At 34.2% G+C, this 17,462-nt stretch overlaps 1 protein-coding gene across 2 annotated transcripts in view; it reads right to left on the bottom strand.

The window, feature by feature from the left end:
- Positions 1-17,462, bottom strand: part of Epha3 (EPH receptor A3) — a 288,619-nt gene that overhangs the window by 55,546 nt on the left and 215,611 nt on the right. Inside the window, exons 6-9 of one of the 2 annotated variants that reach the window (XM_048346456.1) lie at positions 9,993-10,117; positions 7,020-7,182; positions 4,537-4,639; positions 3,782-3,849 (exon numbers count right to left, since the gene is read on the bottom strand). In XM_048346456.1, coding sequence (XP_048202413.1) covers positions 3,782-3,849; positions 4,537-4,639; positions 7,020-7,182; positions 9,993-10,117 — 459 coding nt within the window. The remainder of the gene's footprint in view (positions 1-3,781; positions 3,850-4,536; positions 4,640-7,019; positions 7,183-9,992; positions 10,118-17,462) is intronic. The other variant, XM_048346457.1, reaches the window with a different exon arrangement.

Here is a 17,462-nt window from a genome sequence, read left to right as displayed (position 1 = left end):
AGAAAGAAAGAAAGAAAGAAAGAAAGAAAGAAGAATGGAAGGAAGGAAGGAAGGAAGGAAGGAAGGAAGGAAGAAAGGAAGAAAGAAAGGAAGAAAGAAAGGAAGAAAGAAAGGAAGAAAGGAAGGAAGGAAGGAAGGAAGGAAGGGAAGGAAAGAAAGGAAGAAAGGAAGGAAGGAAGAAAGAAAGTATTACTGTAATTAATATTTTCATTGGTAGGAAAGTTTACCTCCTGGGAGGTAGAGATTTGGGGGATCATGGTTTATGGCCAGCTTCGGGAAAAAATTCCAAAGGTCCTGTCTTAATTAATAGCGGGGCACAGTAGTACATATCTGCCCTACCAGATACCCAGAGGACGAGTTTTGGGGAGGTAGTGATTCTAGACTTCTCCTTGGAAGAATGTTTACTCAACCCACATCTCAACAGACAATAGTGAGTACAGTTGCCAGCTATTGTGAGTACATAGTAAGACTTATTCCAGGCTAGCCAAGGCAAAACCCTACCTCAAAAATAACCAGAGCAGGCCCAGTGCCAGTGGCTAACACCTATAATCCTAGCTCCTCAAGAGGATGAGATGTGAGGATCATGTTTCACAGCAATCAGGGACAGAAAAGTCTGTGAGACTCTTATCTCCAATTAATCACCAGAAAACCTGAAGTTGCGCTATGGCTCATAGTGGCAGAGCGCTAGCCTTGAGCTGATGAGGTCAGGGATAGTGCTCAGGCCCAGAGTTCAAGCCCCATGACCTACCAAAACAACAACAATAACTAGAGCAAAAATGATTGGAGGTGTGGCTCAAGTAATAGAGTTCCTGTCCAGCAAGCACACAGCCACAAGTTTAAAAGCATATTTATTTGCAATTTTTCTTTGCCCATAACTAAAGTTCAACCCCAGGGCTTCACACAAGCTGGGCTAGGCAGCAAGCACTCTACTACTGATAAATATGCCTAGTCCTATTTAAATTATTAATATAATTTAAATTTGAAGCTGAGTAGCACTCTTCCTTTAGAGCTAATACATTATTATTTCATTGATACATTATTCAGTTCTGTAAAAGCAGGTGTTATAGTCTTTTTGACTATAGAGCTCCAGCATATCTATTTTTATACTACAGCAATTTCTAATTATTAATACTAAAATACTTTATCTTTAAACAAGAAGCATACTAAGGAAAGCTATCATACATTTCTTGCTTTAGGCTATTAAAAAAACATAAAAGTAACACCACAGAATTAACCTAATAACTTTTTCTATGGTCAATTTTGTTATATTTACATAAAAGCTTGCTTCAGATTAACAATATGTAACATATTCTAATTTTTCTCTACTTGTTAGTAGTAAGATAAAGAGGTCTAGCATTCCTCTTTAAGTAAAAAAAAATGACACATTAACTGTAATATAAAGTTGAGTTGTTTGGTGAATAATTAGAATAATTTACTTTGCAAAGGAATCACCAGGGGTCTATTTGCTGACATTTGAATTAACCAAGAGTATGAAATGAACTGTCAGGAACAGTGTCTTCAATACTTTAAATAGGCATTGGCTTTACAATGTCAAATGTGCTTTAGAGTTTAGAATTAACCCTATTACTAAATAACAGTACACTTAGAACATTATTCCCCTAAAAACCAAACAAACAAATGGCTTTTCCACCACATGACTGTTTTGGAGAAAATTATCAATACAAGTACACGCCCACATCCACACCAAGTGAAAGGGTCTGTGTTCTTTGAGGGCTGTGGCTGCTGATTTTAACTGCTTACACCAGAGGTCCTGGCAATTGGGAGATTCAGGCTTCAAGGCCCATAATCCCTTCACACCAATAATTAAGGGCAACACGCAGAGTCACTGGGCTCTGTCATGGAACCCAGATAATAAACACATGCACACGTGTTAAGCTGAACTACTTTACAGCTCATTCTGCGCAAACACAATAATTTACATTTCCATTTTACCAGCATGAGTTGCCCTAAGGAGAGTAAAAAAGAAAAAAAATGTAAAAAAGGTCCAGCTACAGAGGGCAAAGGGACAGGATCTTAGGAGGTAAAACACATTTCTTTCCTTTTGAAGCAATATTATAGGATTTGTAACAAGGCTAGAGGGAATAGTTCATAGCTCGAGCTTTCTAAAGTAGTACCAAATAAATAGGCTGAAATAAACCAGCTGTAGTATTGGGAGGCAGCGAGTTGATGACAACAAATAAGTTACTTAATGCTTTTGAAGCTAGGATTAAAATGTACAGCATTTTGTTTATTTGTCTACCAAGAATGCTGCACACTGAACACATATTAAGGTTTTAACAAACTCTGCCATAAACAAACAGTAAAACAGATGGGGGGAGTGGCTTTAAGATCCTGATTAGAATCAGCATGCAGAAATTTATCAAAAGCCCATATTAATAACTCACAATTTGTAACTCCCTTAAACATAACTAAATGACTATGATCTCATTATCAATAAAATGATATTTAAATTAATTTCCATCTCAAATTAAAAGAAAGATTTAAGCTACTGAAGATGATATGCATAAGGATTGTAAGACATTTGCTTGGAGGCATGAAAGAAGTAAGAACAGATATTCTTTTGTGTTCTTTTAGAACTTAAGAGTTTAAAAAAAAACCAATTTGAATTGATGTGATATTGATATTAGGAGGGTAGTACCCTGGATTTTTACAAAATGAGTTATCTCATAATGACTCTACCAATGAGGTGGAAAAACAAGAGCTGATTCTGAAATTGCATGCATCATTTCCATAGCATATTAAAATTTAAACATTTGAAAAGATTAACTTCTCTTTCCCCCAGGTTTTTGTATGCATTTTGCATATTAGCAAAGAGTAATCAAGTTTGTTTTTTTCCTTTACTTTAGTTACAACTTCAGGTATGGATGGTAGACTCAAATCTAATTGGGAATAAGAATGATGATCTGAAAACAGTTTTAGAACACAAGACTAAATACCAAGATAGTAATGCCTATAAGCCTGCATTACTTATAGGGAAGTATTTTAGAGCTTATGAGCATGAGCAGGGTCTTTGTACTAATTTCTGTGAGAACATGCTATTCCTCTTAAGTCTACAGAACAGTAATCGCTGAACTGAGCTGAGCCACAGTTTGGAAAAGCAAAAACACATGGGATGATTTGTTTCACCAAGAAGAAAAAAAAAAGTCTTTTTGTTAAATGTGAACAGTTTTTACCTAAAGGGGTATTTCTTTTAGAAAATATAAAAAGAGGCCAAATTAGTTGGTATTAAGATGGTGGGGGTGTGGGGGGCGCTTTCCTGGTTTACTGGCTTTCCTAGTGATTGGATATCAAATAACTCCAAAATAAACAATTTATTCTGCAGGCTCTTTCCTGGTTGGTTGACAAAATGGAGTAAGGCATTTTTATATAAACACAGGTTGTTTATATTTACTTGAGAGGAAAAAGAGAAGTGTCCTATTTAGATTTTTAGCAAAGGACTAGTAATAAGGAAATTGAAGATACGCTTTGCATTTCAGCCATGCAGAGCTGACTGTAGTTCCTGGTACTCATCATGGCATTATTTGAATATAAACAACAGGTTACTCTTTGCTTGAACTTAAGTATGCTGAACTGCAGCCATGTTTAAAAAAAAAAACTACTTAATGCAGAGCCATGCATTTTCTTCTTTTTCTAATATAAATTTAGTTTACTCATCTTTTTCCTGTAAAATCTACTCTTGAATCCTCTTCATCAAGGAGTAAGTTATCCAATATAAATCAACTGCTGATGAAACTGAAATGTTCAAAGTTCAAAAACTTACAATGTCCATTCCCAAAGTGAAGTCTCTTTTCATCTGCACCATGCTTTGACTTGTTAAAGCCACAGAACCTAGAGGTAAATCAGGGGAAAAAAAAATATATATATATATATATACATATATGTGTATATATATGGAAAGTGCAATTAAAACCATTAGCTAGGTCTAGAATATGAAAAACACACAAAAGGGGGAGACTTATTTTTTTCACAGTTAAATGCTTTAGGGAAAGCTTGTTTACTTCATATATTCCGGGGGTCCCTGGAGAATTGCCTAATGAGCTATGTCCTCTCCGCCTCCCTCCTGTGCAGACCTCACCAGGTTGGTTTTTACAATGGCCTTAGAATGTGTTTATAGTATGTTTTAACAACTACTGTTGGAATGAATGGAGGGGGTAAAGTCTCCATTGGTAACAATTAGTTCTGCGAAGTGTTTTGGGGTGAGAAAATACCAAGGAAATTTGGGATTGTTTGAAGAGTGGGGGGATAATTGGAAAAAGAAGGCAGAAACTAGAAACAGGGGCCACAAAGAAATGGTATGTGTTAGAGAGTGAAGATAAGAAATATTAGGGAAAAGAAAAGGAGAGCAAAAGGTAGAGAGGGGGAAGAAAGGGAGGAGAAAAAGACACAGAATATAAATGGAGACGTTCTTAACTTGTGAAAATAATTTGATGCCCACATTCTTCAAAGTTTAAGAGCAATGAAAGCCAGTAAGGCAAGTAGCAATGAAAGTAAGTAGGAGGCAGACAGTGAACTCACCTTCCAATCAAAACATAGATAACAACTGTAAGGAGAATAATTGCTACTGCTGCTGAAATGGCAATCATCACCACTTGGCTATTTTCACCAGAGATGGAGAAAGCTGTGAGATTGAAGAAAGAAAACAAAACAAAAACAAAAAAAGAAAGAAAAAGAAGAAAAAGAGAGGCATTATATTTTGTGTTTTAACATTTACATGGAAGTACTTAGAAATTAAGTGCTATATCCTGCTTTTAAGGGAATTGTGTCTTGTTATGTAAGAATGCACCCCAAGTATTCTTCATTTAATGTAAAACATTTCCATAATCTTGCTTGAAATTTCTACTGAATAAATATAGTTAGCATTTATAAATCAAATAGTTGGTTTCAGCATCATCAGTTTACATTATTACTTGCTTATTTATGATGGAAACTATACAGGACTTTTTTTTTCTTCTCAAAATTCATGGGATAAATCAGAAATTCTAGAAAAACAAAGGGAACACAAGAAGAATTCCCAATATAAAATTGCATAAACTTCCAAATTAATATTCTTTTGCCTCCAATGTTGGTATTTACTTTTAAAAATAATGCATTATTTGTAAAAATATGGATGAATGTGGAGAACATATGCTAACTGAAATAAGATAAGCACAGAAAGATTACTACTTTTTGATTTTATTTAAGTAATCATCTTGTGGAAGAAAAGAGGAGATTTGTGATTGTCAAAAACTGGGGAAGGGAAATAGAATTTTTTTTTTTAAAAAAGACCAAATTATACAAAGATACAGCTAGACAAGAGTAAGTTTTCCAAATTTACTGAAAAGCAAGGTTATAACAAACTGTATTTGGCAAGATTAATTTTTTTTCACTACAATGATATAGGATATATATTAATTAGATTGCTAAAATCATATTACAATATATGTTTTTGTAAATGTAACATTGGGCTAATTGTGCTTAATTATCATTTGTTGTTTATACATTAAAATAAATTAAAATATTTGTCTTATGCACTTCAAAAAAACATACCACCAACAAGCTCTCTTGGTATTTTCCAGGACAATGTCTCTATCCGTTATTCACTCATTCATTCATCTATTCATTTACATACAAAAGTGAACAGAATAAAACAAGGGGGAAGAGGAGGAGGAGGAGGGGGGAGGGGAGGGGGAGGGGGAGGAGGAGGAGGAGGAGGAGGAGGAGGAGGAGGAGGAGGAGGAGGAGGAGGAGGAGGAGGAGGAGGAGGAGGGAGGAGGAGCACACTCTATAGCAGGGCAAAGAAAGCCAGTTAGGACTGATTTCCTGTTGAGATGTTTAGCATCATTATCATAAGCTCCAGAAGAATCTGATCTCTAGACTTTCTATAACATGTATGCTCTATTTGCATACAATGTACCTATGAATGCCAAATGAACACGGGGATAAATTTAAAAAAACAAACTGAAAACTTATTTGAATACTATTCGGAAGTGTCTTTAACTTGGCTAATAAAACTGAAGGAATTTTTTCTACAAAAATCGGAAGTCTAAAATCGAAAATAATACAAAATTGGAAATTTAACATAATTAACACTCTTTCTTTCCAAAGAATCTGAAAAAAAGAAGCTCTGAATGGACCGGATGGCACACCATAATATAAATTAGTGCTACTAGAAATCGTTTAGGATACTATGGTGGTGCGGCACTATTGGCTTCAGATGTTCCGGTTGCCAAGAGTGCAGCAGCTGCTGCTCACTCAGGAGCCATCCCAGCCTTCAAGCAATGGCTATGTTCTTGGTTACTAAACAGGGGCAGGAGGTATGGCATCTGATTATTCTTGCCCAATGCATGGGTCCCCAAATTGTCAACTTGCCCTCTGTGGTTCCCCATTGGTGCAGCCAACACTCTGGCTCTGCACTGTCGCTTGTGGTTCCCTTTCCCTGGCCCTTCTTTCCTTCTCTCTTTCGTAGGTGGCCCATCCATCTATCCATCCATCCATCCATCCATCCATCCATCCATCCATCCATCTACATCTCACTTTGAGACTCTATGCTTTCTTATACCATACCAAAAATAACACGATTTTTTGTCAGAAATAACATATTTAGAAAACTTACCTTTATAGTCTATTTTATAACTGCAGATTTGGGATGAAGAAAACTTTCAGCGATTTAATATATTTTTTCCTGTTAAAATTTTATCTCAGTTATGCACTGGGTATATAATTCGTTCATTTTTTTTGTGGTGAAGATGACCCAGGTTATTACTTTTTTTGGTCACCAGTGGATATTAGCCATTTTGCCACCTATGAGTAGTTTGTCCAAGTACTCCTGAATGCCTACCTTCACACACACACACACACACACACACACACGAGAAATACCCATACAGAATGCTGTGCGGGTTACAGATGTTTCCAAACAATGGAAACTCAATGTGTCGTATTTGACAGTGAGAATAAACTATCACACGTTTTTTTTCCTAATAATCTTCACGTATAGATTAAATAAAAAGAATACATACAATCCGGGCTAGTTTCAAACTCGAATTTGCGGCTGTTGGTCCCATATCCAGCTGCTGTCCTGGCTCGAATTTGGAACACATAGATAGTATCCGGTTTGAGGCTACTAATGGTAACATTAGTGCCTCTGGCCCTCAAAATGGTATAACTCGTCTCTTGCTCCTGCTTTGAGGTAAGATAAAATGTCATGTTAACATCAGATCTTTGCAATGCAAGCAAATGTTAACAAAACACTCAAAGCTGATTCTTCACGATGTCCTCATACATAATCGGACGGATGAAATGTCAAGGAATTATTCACTCCTTGGGTAAGATGGAGGCACTTTCAGAAGATGAAGATATGGACCAAGTTCCTAATTTGTATAGATTGATGCCCTAAAGATAACGTAGAAAACATCAGGTTGCATCCTTCCTCATTACTAATATATGAGTGAAAATAACTTCTCTTTAATGTTAAAGCAAAAAGTTTTGCAAATATATTTCAAGAATATACTTATAAAGAAGGGACTGACCCTTTGGATGAATCCTAATAGCAATGTATTGTTAAATCTCAATTCAAAAATACTTCAATTAATCTTTATATATTTTAAATAAAAAGCTAAGCTTTTATATGTGGTTCTTGCTTTCTCAAATATCTGTACTAGCATTGTAACAAATCCCAGTCCCTATACTTAGTACGGACAAATATATTCAGATCAAAATCTAGAAATAATTTCTCCTGGAGACTTCTTTGAGAAAATTCACATACCACAGAGGCCAAACACTGCACATGAAAAATAGAGTCTCTTGTGAAAAGTCTTGTTTATTAAAATGGAATTCACATAGAATTATATTTCCAGCATTTATTAATCTGATATACATTTACAAATGCTATTCCACTAAAGATTCTGATTAGGTATTTGCTACCACCTGAATAACTACATTATAATGAAGGAAGTTAAATGTATTCATTTAATATTACAAATATTTTACTCATAAGAAAATGAAACTCTTGAGTATATATTCAAAGTCTGGTTCTTTCTTCATCATGATAAGACTTAAGCAGTCAAAGAAGTGCAAATTTGCAAAAACCAAAATTCTTGTAAAATATTTAAAATATTGAGTGTTTGGGAATCATTTTGAAAATTATATTGGTATGATAAAATCAGTATATATATGATAACATAATAATAACACTGGCTGTTTATATCAGGTTTAATCATGCAGATTTTTATTCTACATTGCCATTGCTTGAAATAATGTTGTGTATTATAATTTAATTGAAAAGTTTAAAATAAATTCAGAAAAGTTTGTAAATTTGTCAAAGTTTTGACCATAGTCAATTATATTTTGGAATCAATCCTACAGATTGTCATGTGTTCTTTCACTTCTACTGTCCAGTCAGAACCAAAGCACATCATTATTTCTTTATTCTTTAGAATCAACAAAACATGTATTCTCTTATCTGCAAAAGAGACTTATCATACTTTTAAAAATAGATTACATGCACATGTATTACTTTACCAATGCAGATGACCAAAATTTATGGGGAAATTTAATCTATGCTCTGATTTTTGGCACAATTATATTTATTAGGAATCACTATTTTTTGTTGTTGTTTGTGTGTGTCACGGGGTGTAGGCACTGTCCCTGAGCTCGTCAGATCATGGCTAGCCCTCTACCACCTCGAGACACAATGCCATGTCTAGTTTTCTGGTGTTATCTTGGAGATAAGAGTCTCACGGACTTTCCTGCCAAGGCTGGATTTGAACCGTGATACTCAGATCTCAGCCTCCTGAGTAGCCAGGATTACAGGCATGCACAATTGGAGCCTGGTAAGAATCACTATTTTTCCCAAAATAGATAAAGCTTTCTTCTAATGAAAAAAGAAACTCATATTTGTAAAGCACATTCATTTTCACAAAGGAAATAACTACATAATATAAAAGTAAACTTGTAAATTATGCCTTTGTAGACAACCGAACATAGCAACGATTCTCATAACTCTATCCTATTCTCAGGAAGGAGATACATAACAGATGAGGGGATATAGATTAATCAAAATGTAGATCAATAAGGATTTGAAATAGAAAATGTATTTATTAGCTATTTGCAGTGAGATTACAGGAAATTTATCTAATATCAGTAATTATTTTATCCTACTTCCATAAGAATATCATCTTGCTGTTATTTAAATATTATGTGTAGATATATTATGTAAATGAAAACATTTCAATGTACAACTTGTTTTTAATTTACTTGCAAATACTTTGTAAATTGAAGTAGGTTTACAAATATATTTGTTAACATTAGCAACCCTAAAATCATTTAACTTTAATGGTCAAATTGGAAGATACTTTGCTTTCAAACATTCCTGAAATTTATAGCCACATAGAACCATCAAAGGTGATAAATCTTTACTTCCTAAATTCCATATAAAAATAACCAAGTATTCACTTTTATAATAGCATTATTGAAATGCAGTTTTATGATAAGAAGTACATTTACATATCCAGTTTTTAAATTTTCCCCTAGACAGTCAAGGAAACTTTCAATATCAGTGCAATAATACTTTTTTTTGTTATTAATGCCAATGTTCCTGTCTGAATTTCCACCTGAATGTGAAAGTCAGAAAATGATACTCCAGTCAGTGATCTAAGAAATAGTTCATCAAAACACCAATGGTTCAGGTAAAATTATTAGTGGAGTAGGGTGTTAAAGGTCATGAATATTCTGCCAATTTCATAATTAACTGACTTAAATTTGATAGTGACATTGTTCATGTTGCTTAATGCTATAGAAGAGATTTGAAAAGCTGATTTAGAAATATCTCTCTACCAACTGTAATCACAAAAGGAGTCACATGAGCAGTGTTCTAAATAGAACTCTACTATTTACCAGCAATGCTATCCATTTCATTGCAAGGATATAGCCCATGTGAACAGGGTGTCTCTCTCTCTATATATATACCCCATCAATCCTACATGTTGCCCCACCTTTTCATAGTATTTGACCTCGTAGTCCAGTATGATCCCATTAGGGTGTTCAGGTTCTTGCCAGGATAAAGAGATACTGTTTCTGGATGTTCGATCTTTTTTAATCGTTATCACAGGTGATGGGGCTGTGAAAAGATGAATGGAGAAGAGATGAAGGCTGGGGATGCAGTGCATAAGGGCAGATAGAAGAGCGGAATAAATGGAGTTAATCATTGTTTTTATCTTTGGCAAGAAAGCATTATTTCCATTTCCAAGGCTCCTGAGTATTAACCTGGCCTCACATGCAGCCCCAACAGCTGGATTATGGCCTTCAAATGTGCAAACCTACAGAGAATGAGCTGAAATTTCTGCTGCTGGTGGACTAGTGGCAAGTGAGCAGATGTTTTCAATCTGCCACTATAATGTAAGCAGTGAAATATATTTGATATATTAAAAAAGAACAAAATACCAGGACTACCTATTTGTTATAATACAGTTATTAATGCCAGATTCTTCAGTGCATTGATAGCATTTTCATATGCAGCTTTGCAAGAGTACTGGAATCCATTACATACAAGAAGTCCTATGATAACCTGAGGTAATAATAATATTTAGCATATTGTAAAAAACAGATAGGTTTTAGGATATTTTACGGTAGAACTTGACTTCTAACAAAAATCTCCTACCAATAAATATTGATTAAGAAAATAACAACTTATGCTTTTTATTTCTTAAATGTTTATTGAGAAATATACAGAAATGGCTGCTATGTAAAATAACATTATCTAGACATATTTTGGGGTATCTCATTTTACAATAGTTCTCTATATTCTACTCATTGGAAGTATATTTCATGAATAAAAATTATTAGTATGGATGAGGTATCATAAGGTCACCTCCATTTTAAACCCAATATCAATTTTATATTTCATGATTTCCCATTTCAAATTCTTCAAAAAGTAATCACAGTGTCCCTCAATATACTTGTGTTTTCAAATTCCAGTCATGTTGCATTAGTTAATTAAAATATATCACTGAAGTACATTAGTATTATGCTCTAAATGGGATGCAGCAAATCAAGTTATAAGCATAAGAAGATTTAGATAAATTAACCTTTGATTTGTTTCCAATGTAAAAATATTTCCCTATATTTCCCCCCTCAGATGAAGAGTTATCTGTATCCTGTATATTTTTCTGCCCCAGAAGGGCTAGAAACACAGCTTCTATATTTGTGGCTTTGATGTTTTATGATTCCTACAGGATATATGCAACCAGCCTTACATATAAACTGTTCCAGTCTATCAATGCCATTCATTTTTATTTCTCCCTTAAAAATAGTTTTATTTTCCTGATCATGACACCTACCACTTAAGTTAGCATCCACTATAATAAATTTCCCTTCCCATTTCAAATATCTATAAAATCCACATATGAACTCTTTTCTAATTAAAGCAAGGCTGCCCTAACTAGCTTGGGAATGGACTTAAGAAAAAAATTATAGAAAATATAATGTTATTTTCTTTTTTTTTCCCACTTGCTTTTATTAGAAGTGAAGAAGTTAACATCTTCTGATGTGAAATGGTAACAAGTGCTTACATTGATTTTGCTGAAAAGTATTGATCTCTTACTGGGGCCCATGGATTAACTAAGAGCAAGAGAGGATGGGCATTCCTGTCTACAATTTTTTTCTTTATATTTTTGCTCTTAGCTATTTCTCTGCAGTCACTTTGCGATCTCCTTTAAAATCAAGAAAGACAAAAATGATCACCATAAGTCTCTTTACAACCAGATGGATGAAAATATTTCCAAAAGAATTGAAGATATTCTCTTCAGGACAGACCACCTGCCAGATAACCAGTAATTAGGGTAAGAACAACTTGCCCTAATAGAAGACTGAGATAATGCTCCACCAGGCTACACTTTCAACTGGGACTGATTACCTATGCATGTTTCCTTTCATTTCTGTACAAAGTCTTTTTTTTTTTTTACTTAAAACTAAAACTCCTGTCTATGTCTGCACTTTCAGAAGATTGTTGAAGATGGGTTCAAGTGATTACTTGTAGTTGCTCATGCCTCAGAGTAAATCATTTTTCTCCCTCTTTAACCATTGCTCAACTCTGTATTTGGCATAATGGGTGGAATTCCCAAGCCTGACATAAAAAGTCCCTGAATTTTGAGCCTACGGCATACACTTTTGTTTTAAAGGCATCGATTGGTCTTCCATCACTAGTCTTTCCCTATTCAGAACCCTGCTGTTTTAGTTCTCATATTAGTCTCATCTGCAGCACCTATAGTTTGCTGCCCTGTAGTTGGTTTTTAAGAAGGTAAGTTGTTTTCTTTATATTCTAGTTGGAGCTTGATCAACATATTCAATGATTACAAGTGGCATTAATAACAGATAAACTAAGTGTATAATAACTATTTTCTTTCAGTTAGAAAAATCAACACATTTAATACTTAATAAAAAGATTTAAGTAGACCTCCATGACAGGTCATTGCTTCTCATACGAACAGTTGGGAAATATCACTAACTTTTCACCAAAGGCAAATTCACTAATAGAGTAACTTTTAATATGTGCTTCCAGGGCATTTCAAAGAAGCTTAACATTGAAACTATTTCCTTTTTAAATCCATGAAGTCCCATATTTAATTGCCATCATCAAGCTAGTTTATTTTACATAGTGGTTAAAATACATTTTGAAGAAGTTGTGGTAAAGAGCCAGATGCAATATCTCTCCTTTTAAAAAGTACAGAGAGAAAAGAATTTATTTTGAAGAACAATTGTGATGAGGATTGTATTAACTTTTTAATAAATGCTTTGCAGGCACTTTTGGGGGTCTGCCGAAGTTTTACTGCTTCTGCACTTAGTAAGACTTTATAACTGTTGCATTTCTTCAAAGGTCTTTGAACAAGCTGCAGGGCCCCTTGGACTGTAATAAATAGCCTTTTGTAATTCCACACTTACTTAAGTAGAGGCAATTGCTTAAAGCTTGTGCCATCTCTATGTTAAATGAACCTTTTCTGATTGCTGCCTTTAGGACCCCTTTAAGTCATTTGTTCTGCTCTTTTAATGCATGCCCCTTATGCTGGCTGCTTTTCAGCATGTTCAACCCAGTACACCAGCTGGTAGCCCCTGATTCTAGATAATGCTCTGCAATATGTTAATATTAAAACATAATTAACAGAAACTGTTTTTCTCTCCCCCTACATAAATAATTTTACAACATAATGACACTACAGAATGAGAAAAATTTTAAAGGCACCATGTTGTATCTTTGTAGTCACACCTTAAAATTTATAATTTATCCATACATCAATATGCTATAAAACATAATATTAATGAAAAAAATTATATGAAATATATTGGTTTTAGCTTTCAGGTATTAAACAGTGATTTTTCCAAATTACTAATTCCCAAGTCCTAAGAAATCCATTAATTTTTTTCTACAAATAACAGTATATTGTAATGTACACTGAGTGATAAACAATGTATTTTATTTTCGTTCCTTTGTCTTTTGAGCTTCTGATTTGAAAGTATGAGTGTAATTGCAATATGGAATGAAAACATACAATAAAACTCAAGAAACAATGGGAAGTAAGGATGAAGTTGGGAGGCAGAGAAAGCACAGGATTTTCCTTGCAAGCCTCTACTGCATTAGCTAAAATAGTAGTTTGGAGTGAACACTTTTATAATTAAAGATTTTATTTTAATTATAAGCCTTTAACACACCTTAAACCATAACATTCTAAGATTGCTCTTTTATTCAGAGGAAGATGTTGAGGATGCTTATAACTCTGTGTGATATTTAAACAACTTCATATCCATTTATAGACTAAAGTTTAGTAAAGTTTGTAGGTGGAAACCCTAAGAACACCAGTAAAAAGAACTTCTGAAGTAGGTGATAGTAAAATTAGGAAGTTAAAAATAGTGCTTTCAGGGCTGGGAATATGGCCTAGTGGCAAGACTGCTTGCCTTGTATACATCAAGCCCTGGGTTCGAATCCTCAGGCCACATATATAGGAAACGGACAGAGTGGCGCTGTGGCTCAAGTGTTAGAGTGCTAGCCTTGAGCAAAAAGAAGCCAGGGACAGTGCTCAGGCCATGAGTCCAAGCTCCAGGACTGGCAAAAAAATAATAATAAAAAAATGCTTTCATACATAAGATGCATTTTCTTTTTACTGGTATTTGAGCAAGATCATATTTAATCTTAGCTTTTGCTTTTCTAGAAACAACTGATAGATGCATCTCTTTAAAGACAAAATAGAAAGTAGACCAGACGTATGTGGAAAAATGGCATCGATTATATTTTAGGTAAAATATTCTTACAAGAATATTCTTACAATATTCTTACAAGACAAGAGAGAAGAAATGAAGGTGGAGAATGAAGGAGTAATTTGTGAATTATACAGTTAATTTCCTGCTGTGAAGCTTCTGAGGATACAAGTCATTCCATAAAACACTTGCCAAAAAACTGGGGAAATAATTGGTGAATCACAGTGGATTTCTTCATGGCACTTGAAATTCATCAGTGTTGAAAGTACTTCTTATTTTCGACAGATGAGCACATAAATACTCTACCCTGTACTACTTGGTAGTAAGTATCCTACAAAGCCTAACAGCAGATTACTATTCAATGTCTGCTTTATAAAAGTATAACTTGCTGGGAATGTTTAGCTGGCCCCAGGAAATCTTCAAGAATAACAGCCAGGCAGAGAAGTATAAGTTTTATTAGTTGATAATCTAATCCCTGCCTAGAAGTTGAAAATAATATTTTTTTATAAAACAAATGTTTCCTCATTTATTTAAGTTTCCTCTCTTTGTTAACATGGGTTATTGACTACATTTAATGAATTAAAAAAAATTACAACCAAATAAGTCACAACCAAAAAAACCTATTGGGTTTTTAAAACACACACACACACACACACACACACACACAAACACACAACTTTCTGTGTCAATTGATTTGGCTACGGATGGAGCTTTCTAGTTCATAATTTGCATTTGGATCTTGATTACTACTTGTGTATGCCAAATCTACTGATAGACTTGGAAGAGAGAAATCATTTATAAGGGTTTTAAAAAGCTATATTTACTATTATTCTGAAAGTAAAATCAAAATTAGGAAGTAAAAACTTAAGAATCTGACTCCAGAGGATCTGGTTTGTTTTGTTTGTTTTTAGTGGGACCTTCCTCTTTCTGGATTTGGGAATTTTTAATGAACCTCTGAGGTATATCTGTGGTTTCCAGATTAGACAAGTTAAAGTAATAACAAAAAGAGCTCAGTTTTTTCTTTCTATGTAAGCCAAAGCTTTAAAAAATTATCTCCATGGGAAAATGTCATGAAGTAGATGCTTGGAAGAGTATTTGTTTTCTTTCCCCCCCCCCTTTTGAATCAGCCAATGCTTTTAAAAGCATTGCTCTCTCTCTCTCTCTCTCTCTCTCTCTCTCTCTGTCTCTCTCTCTCTCTCTCTCTCTCTATCTCTCTCCCATTTACTACAATGCCCACTTAACATTTCATTCTCAGTTTTTTTTTCCAGAACATTTCTATTAAAATCCAGGAAATTTTTTTTGGGGGGTGGTTAGCATAATCATTCATAGCTTAATGTTCTCCATCTCATCACCCCACCCTGAGTTCCCCAAACCCAGTATTCTTGAGAATTTCTCATTTGAGCCAAAGGTTCTTTTTGTTCATTTGTTTAAGGATGGGGAGAATAAACTCAGTTTAAAAATATTATAGTTACAAATATTTGTATATTCTCACAGTATGCATATCCAAGGCTCCTTGTAAAAACTAGACATTTTCTTTCTACTTAATTCTAGTTTTACTGCAGTAGTTTACAATTTGCCATTTTCCACCTGTATTGGATTCAAGGTCTTTCATTTCAATCTGCAACTTTTCATGTTCATGGTTTATCATGCTATAAAGCAAATGAAACACAGATTATCTTCCTCAAAGTCTCATAATTTAAAATCTAGAGTTTCTAATTATTAAGTAAATAACAGTCCCTAAAAAAATGCTGTGAATCTAGTTTTAAGACTGGATATTAAAAGACCCAGGATTACAATGACTGTGAAAAATCTAGATTTCAGTAGGATATATAATTTGAAGTTTATTTCACTTTTATTTAATACTAAATATAACTACCACCATACATATAGGGTTCGTGTTTATTCTTCTTCTTTAAAATCTATAGTAATTCTAAACACTGTGTGTGTGTGTATGTGTGTGTGTGAATAATCAGTCTACCTTCCATATGCCGAACATTGTCTGGAGCTCATTAATTTCTCCACTTAAAAATGACAACTGCTTATTGTTCTTCAAAAGTCATAACTACTATAATCTCCCTAAAGCTTTTCCTAAGTCTTGGACTATACAAAATCAATATATTCCTCTGCATTTCATAATAGTCTACTATTACATAGTAAAGAGACATTTCAAGATCTTCTACAGATGCATAGAATCCTGAAGTACTGAAAATCCTATACAGTATTTTCCTACATACACACACACACTCTCTCACACACACACATACACTAAACTTTAGTGAATTAATAAATTAGTAAAAACAAAATTAAGCAAACACAAAAGGATTAGTTACAACTAACAATAAAGTTTGGGTTACTTGTAAAGATTAGTTTAACTCAAGCATGGTCAATGTAATATTCTAGTTGATATTATAACCCTGGCAACTACTAAGCAGGTAGTTTATTAAGCTATGCAGATGTTTAACAAAAATATTGATTTAAGGCCTGTGTGGGCAAGAATGAGGAACTATGACACTTCAGGCCATGAACAAGTACTGTGCGCAATTTTATCTTATGAATTGTTTATGCAAATTGTCATTAATAATTTTACACAAGTCACCAGCAGAATATTGAAACTGTGGTATGTTGGATGAGAGGATATTAAAGTAATATATTTCCCTGCTAATTAGTCCACTGAATTTTAGTGTCATTTTCCTTTCTTCCTCCCTCCCTCCTTTCCTTCTTTTCCTCCTTTCCCCCTTCTTCCTTCCTCCCCTCCCCTCCCTTTCTTCTTTCCTTCCTTCCCTTCCTTCCTTCCTTCCTTCCTTCCTTCCTTCCTTCCTTCCTTCCTTCCTTCCTTCCTTCCTTCCTTCTTTCCTTCCCTCCCCCTCCCTCCTACCTCCTTCCTTCCTTTCCCTCCTTCTCTTTCTCTCTTTTGGTCTTTCCTTTTATTTTTCAGATTATGACAAAAAAAATCATGTAAGGTTTAGTTGTTTAGGCTTTGTGTTGTTTAACTCCTATGTACCAGTCAGTCAGAGGATTTTAAAAACTGCATTTTTGAAAGGAAAACAAATGTACACCAATCGAATAAATTAAACTTCAGTGGACATTATTACTATGGACAGGAATGGGACATCAGAGAACATTTTACTGTGAAAGAAATAATCTATTTTTATTCAGTAGATATGCTTTCAAAGACATATACACTGATTATATAAATGCAAATATTGTTTCGATTTTAA

This window comes from Perognathus longimembris, chromosome 5, assembly GCF_023159225.1.
Source record: "Perognathus longimembris pacificus isolate PPM17 chromosome 5, ASM2315922v1, whole genome shotgun sequence".
Classification (NCBI taxonomy): Eukaryota; Metazoa; Chordata; class Mammalia; order Rodentia; family Heteromyidae; genus Perognathus; species Perognathus longimembris.
The sequence above is the reverse complement of the archived record's forward strand: the minus strand, read 5'-3'. Positions and strand labels throughout refer to the sequence as shown.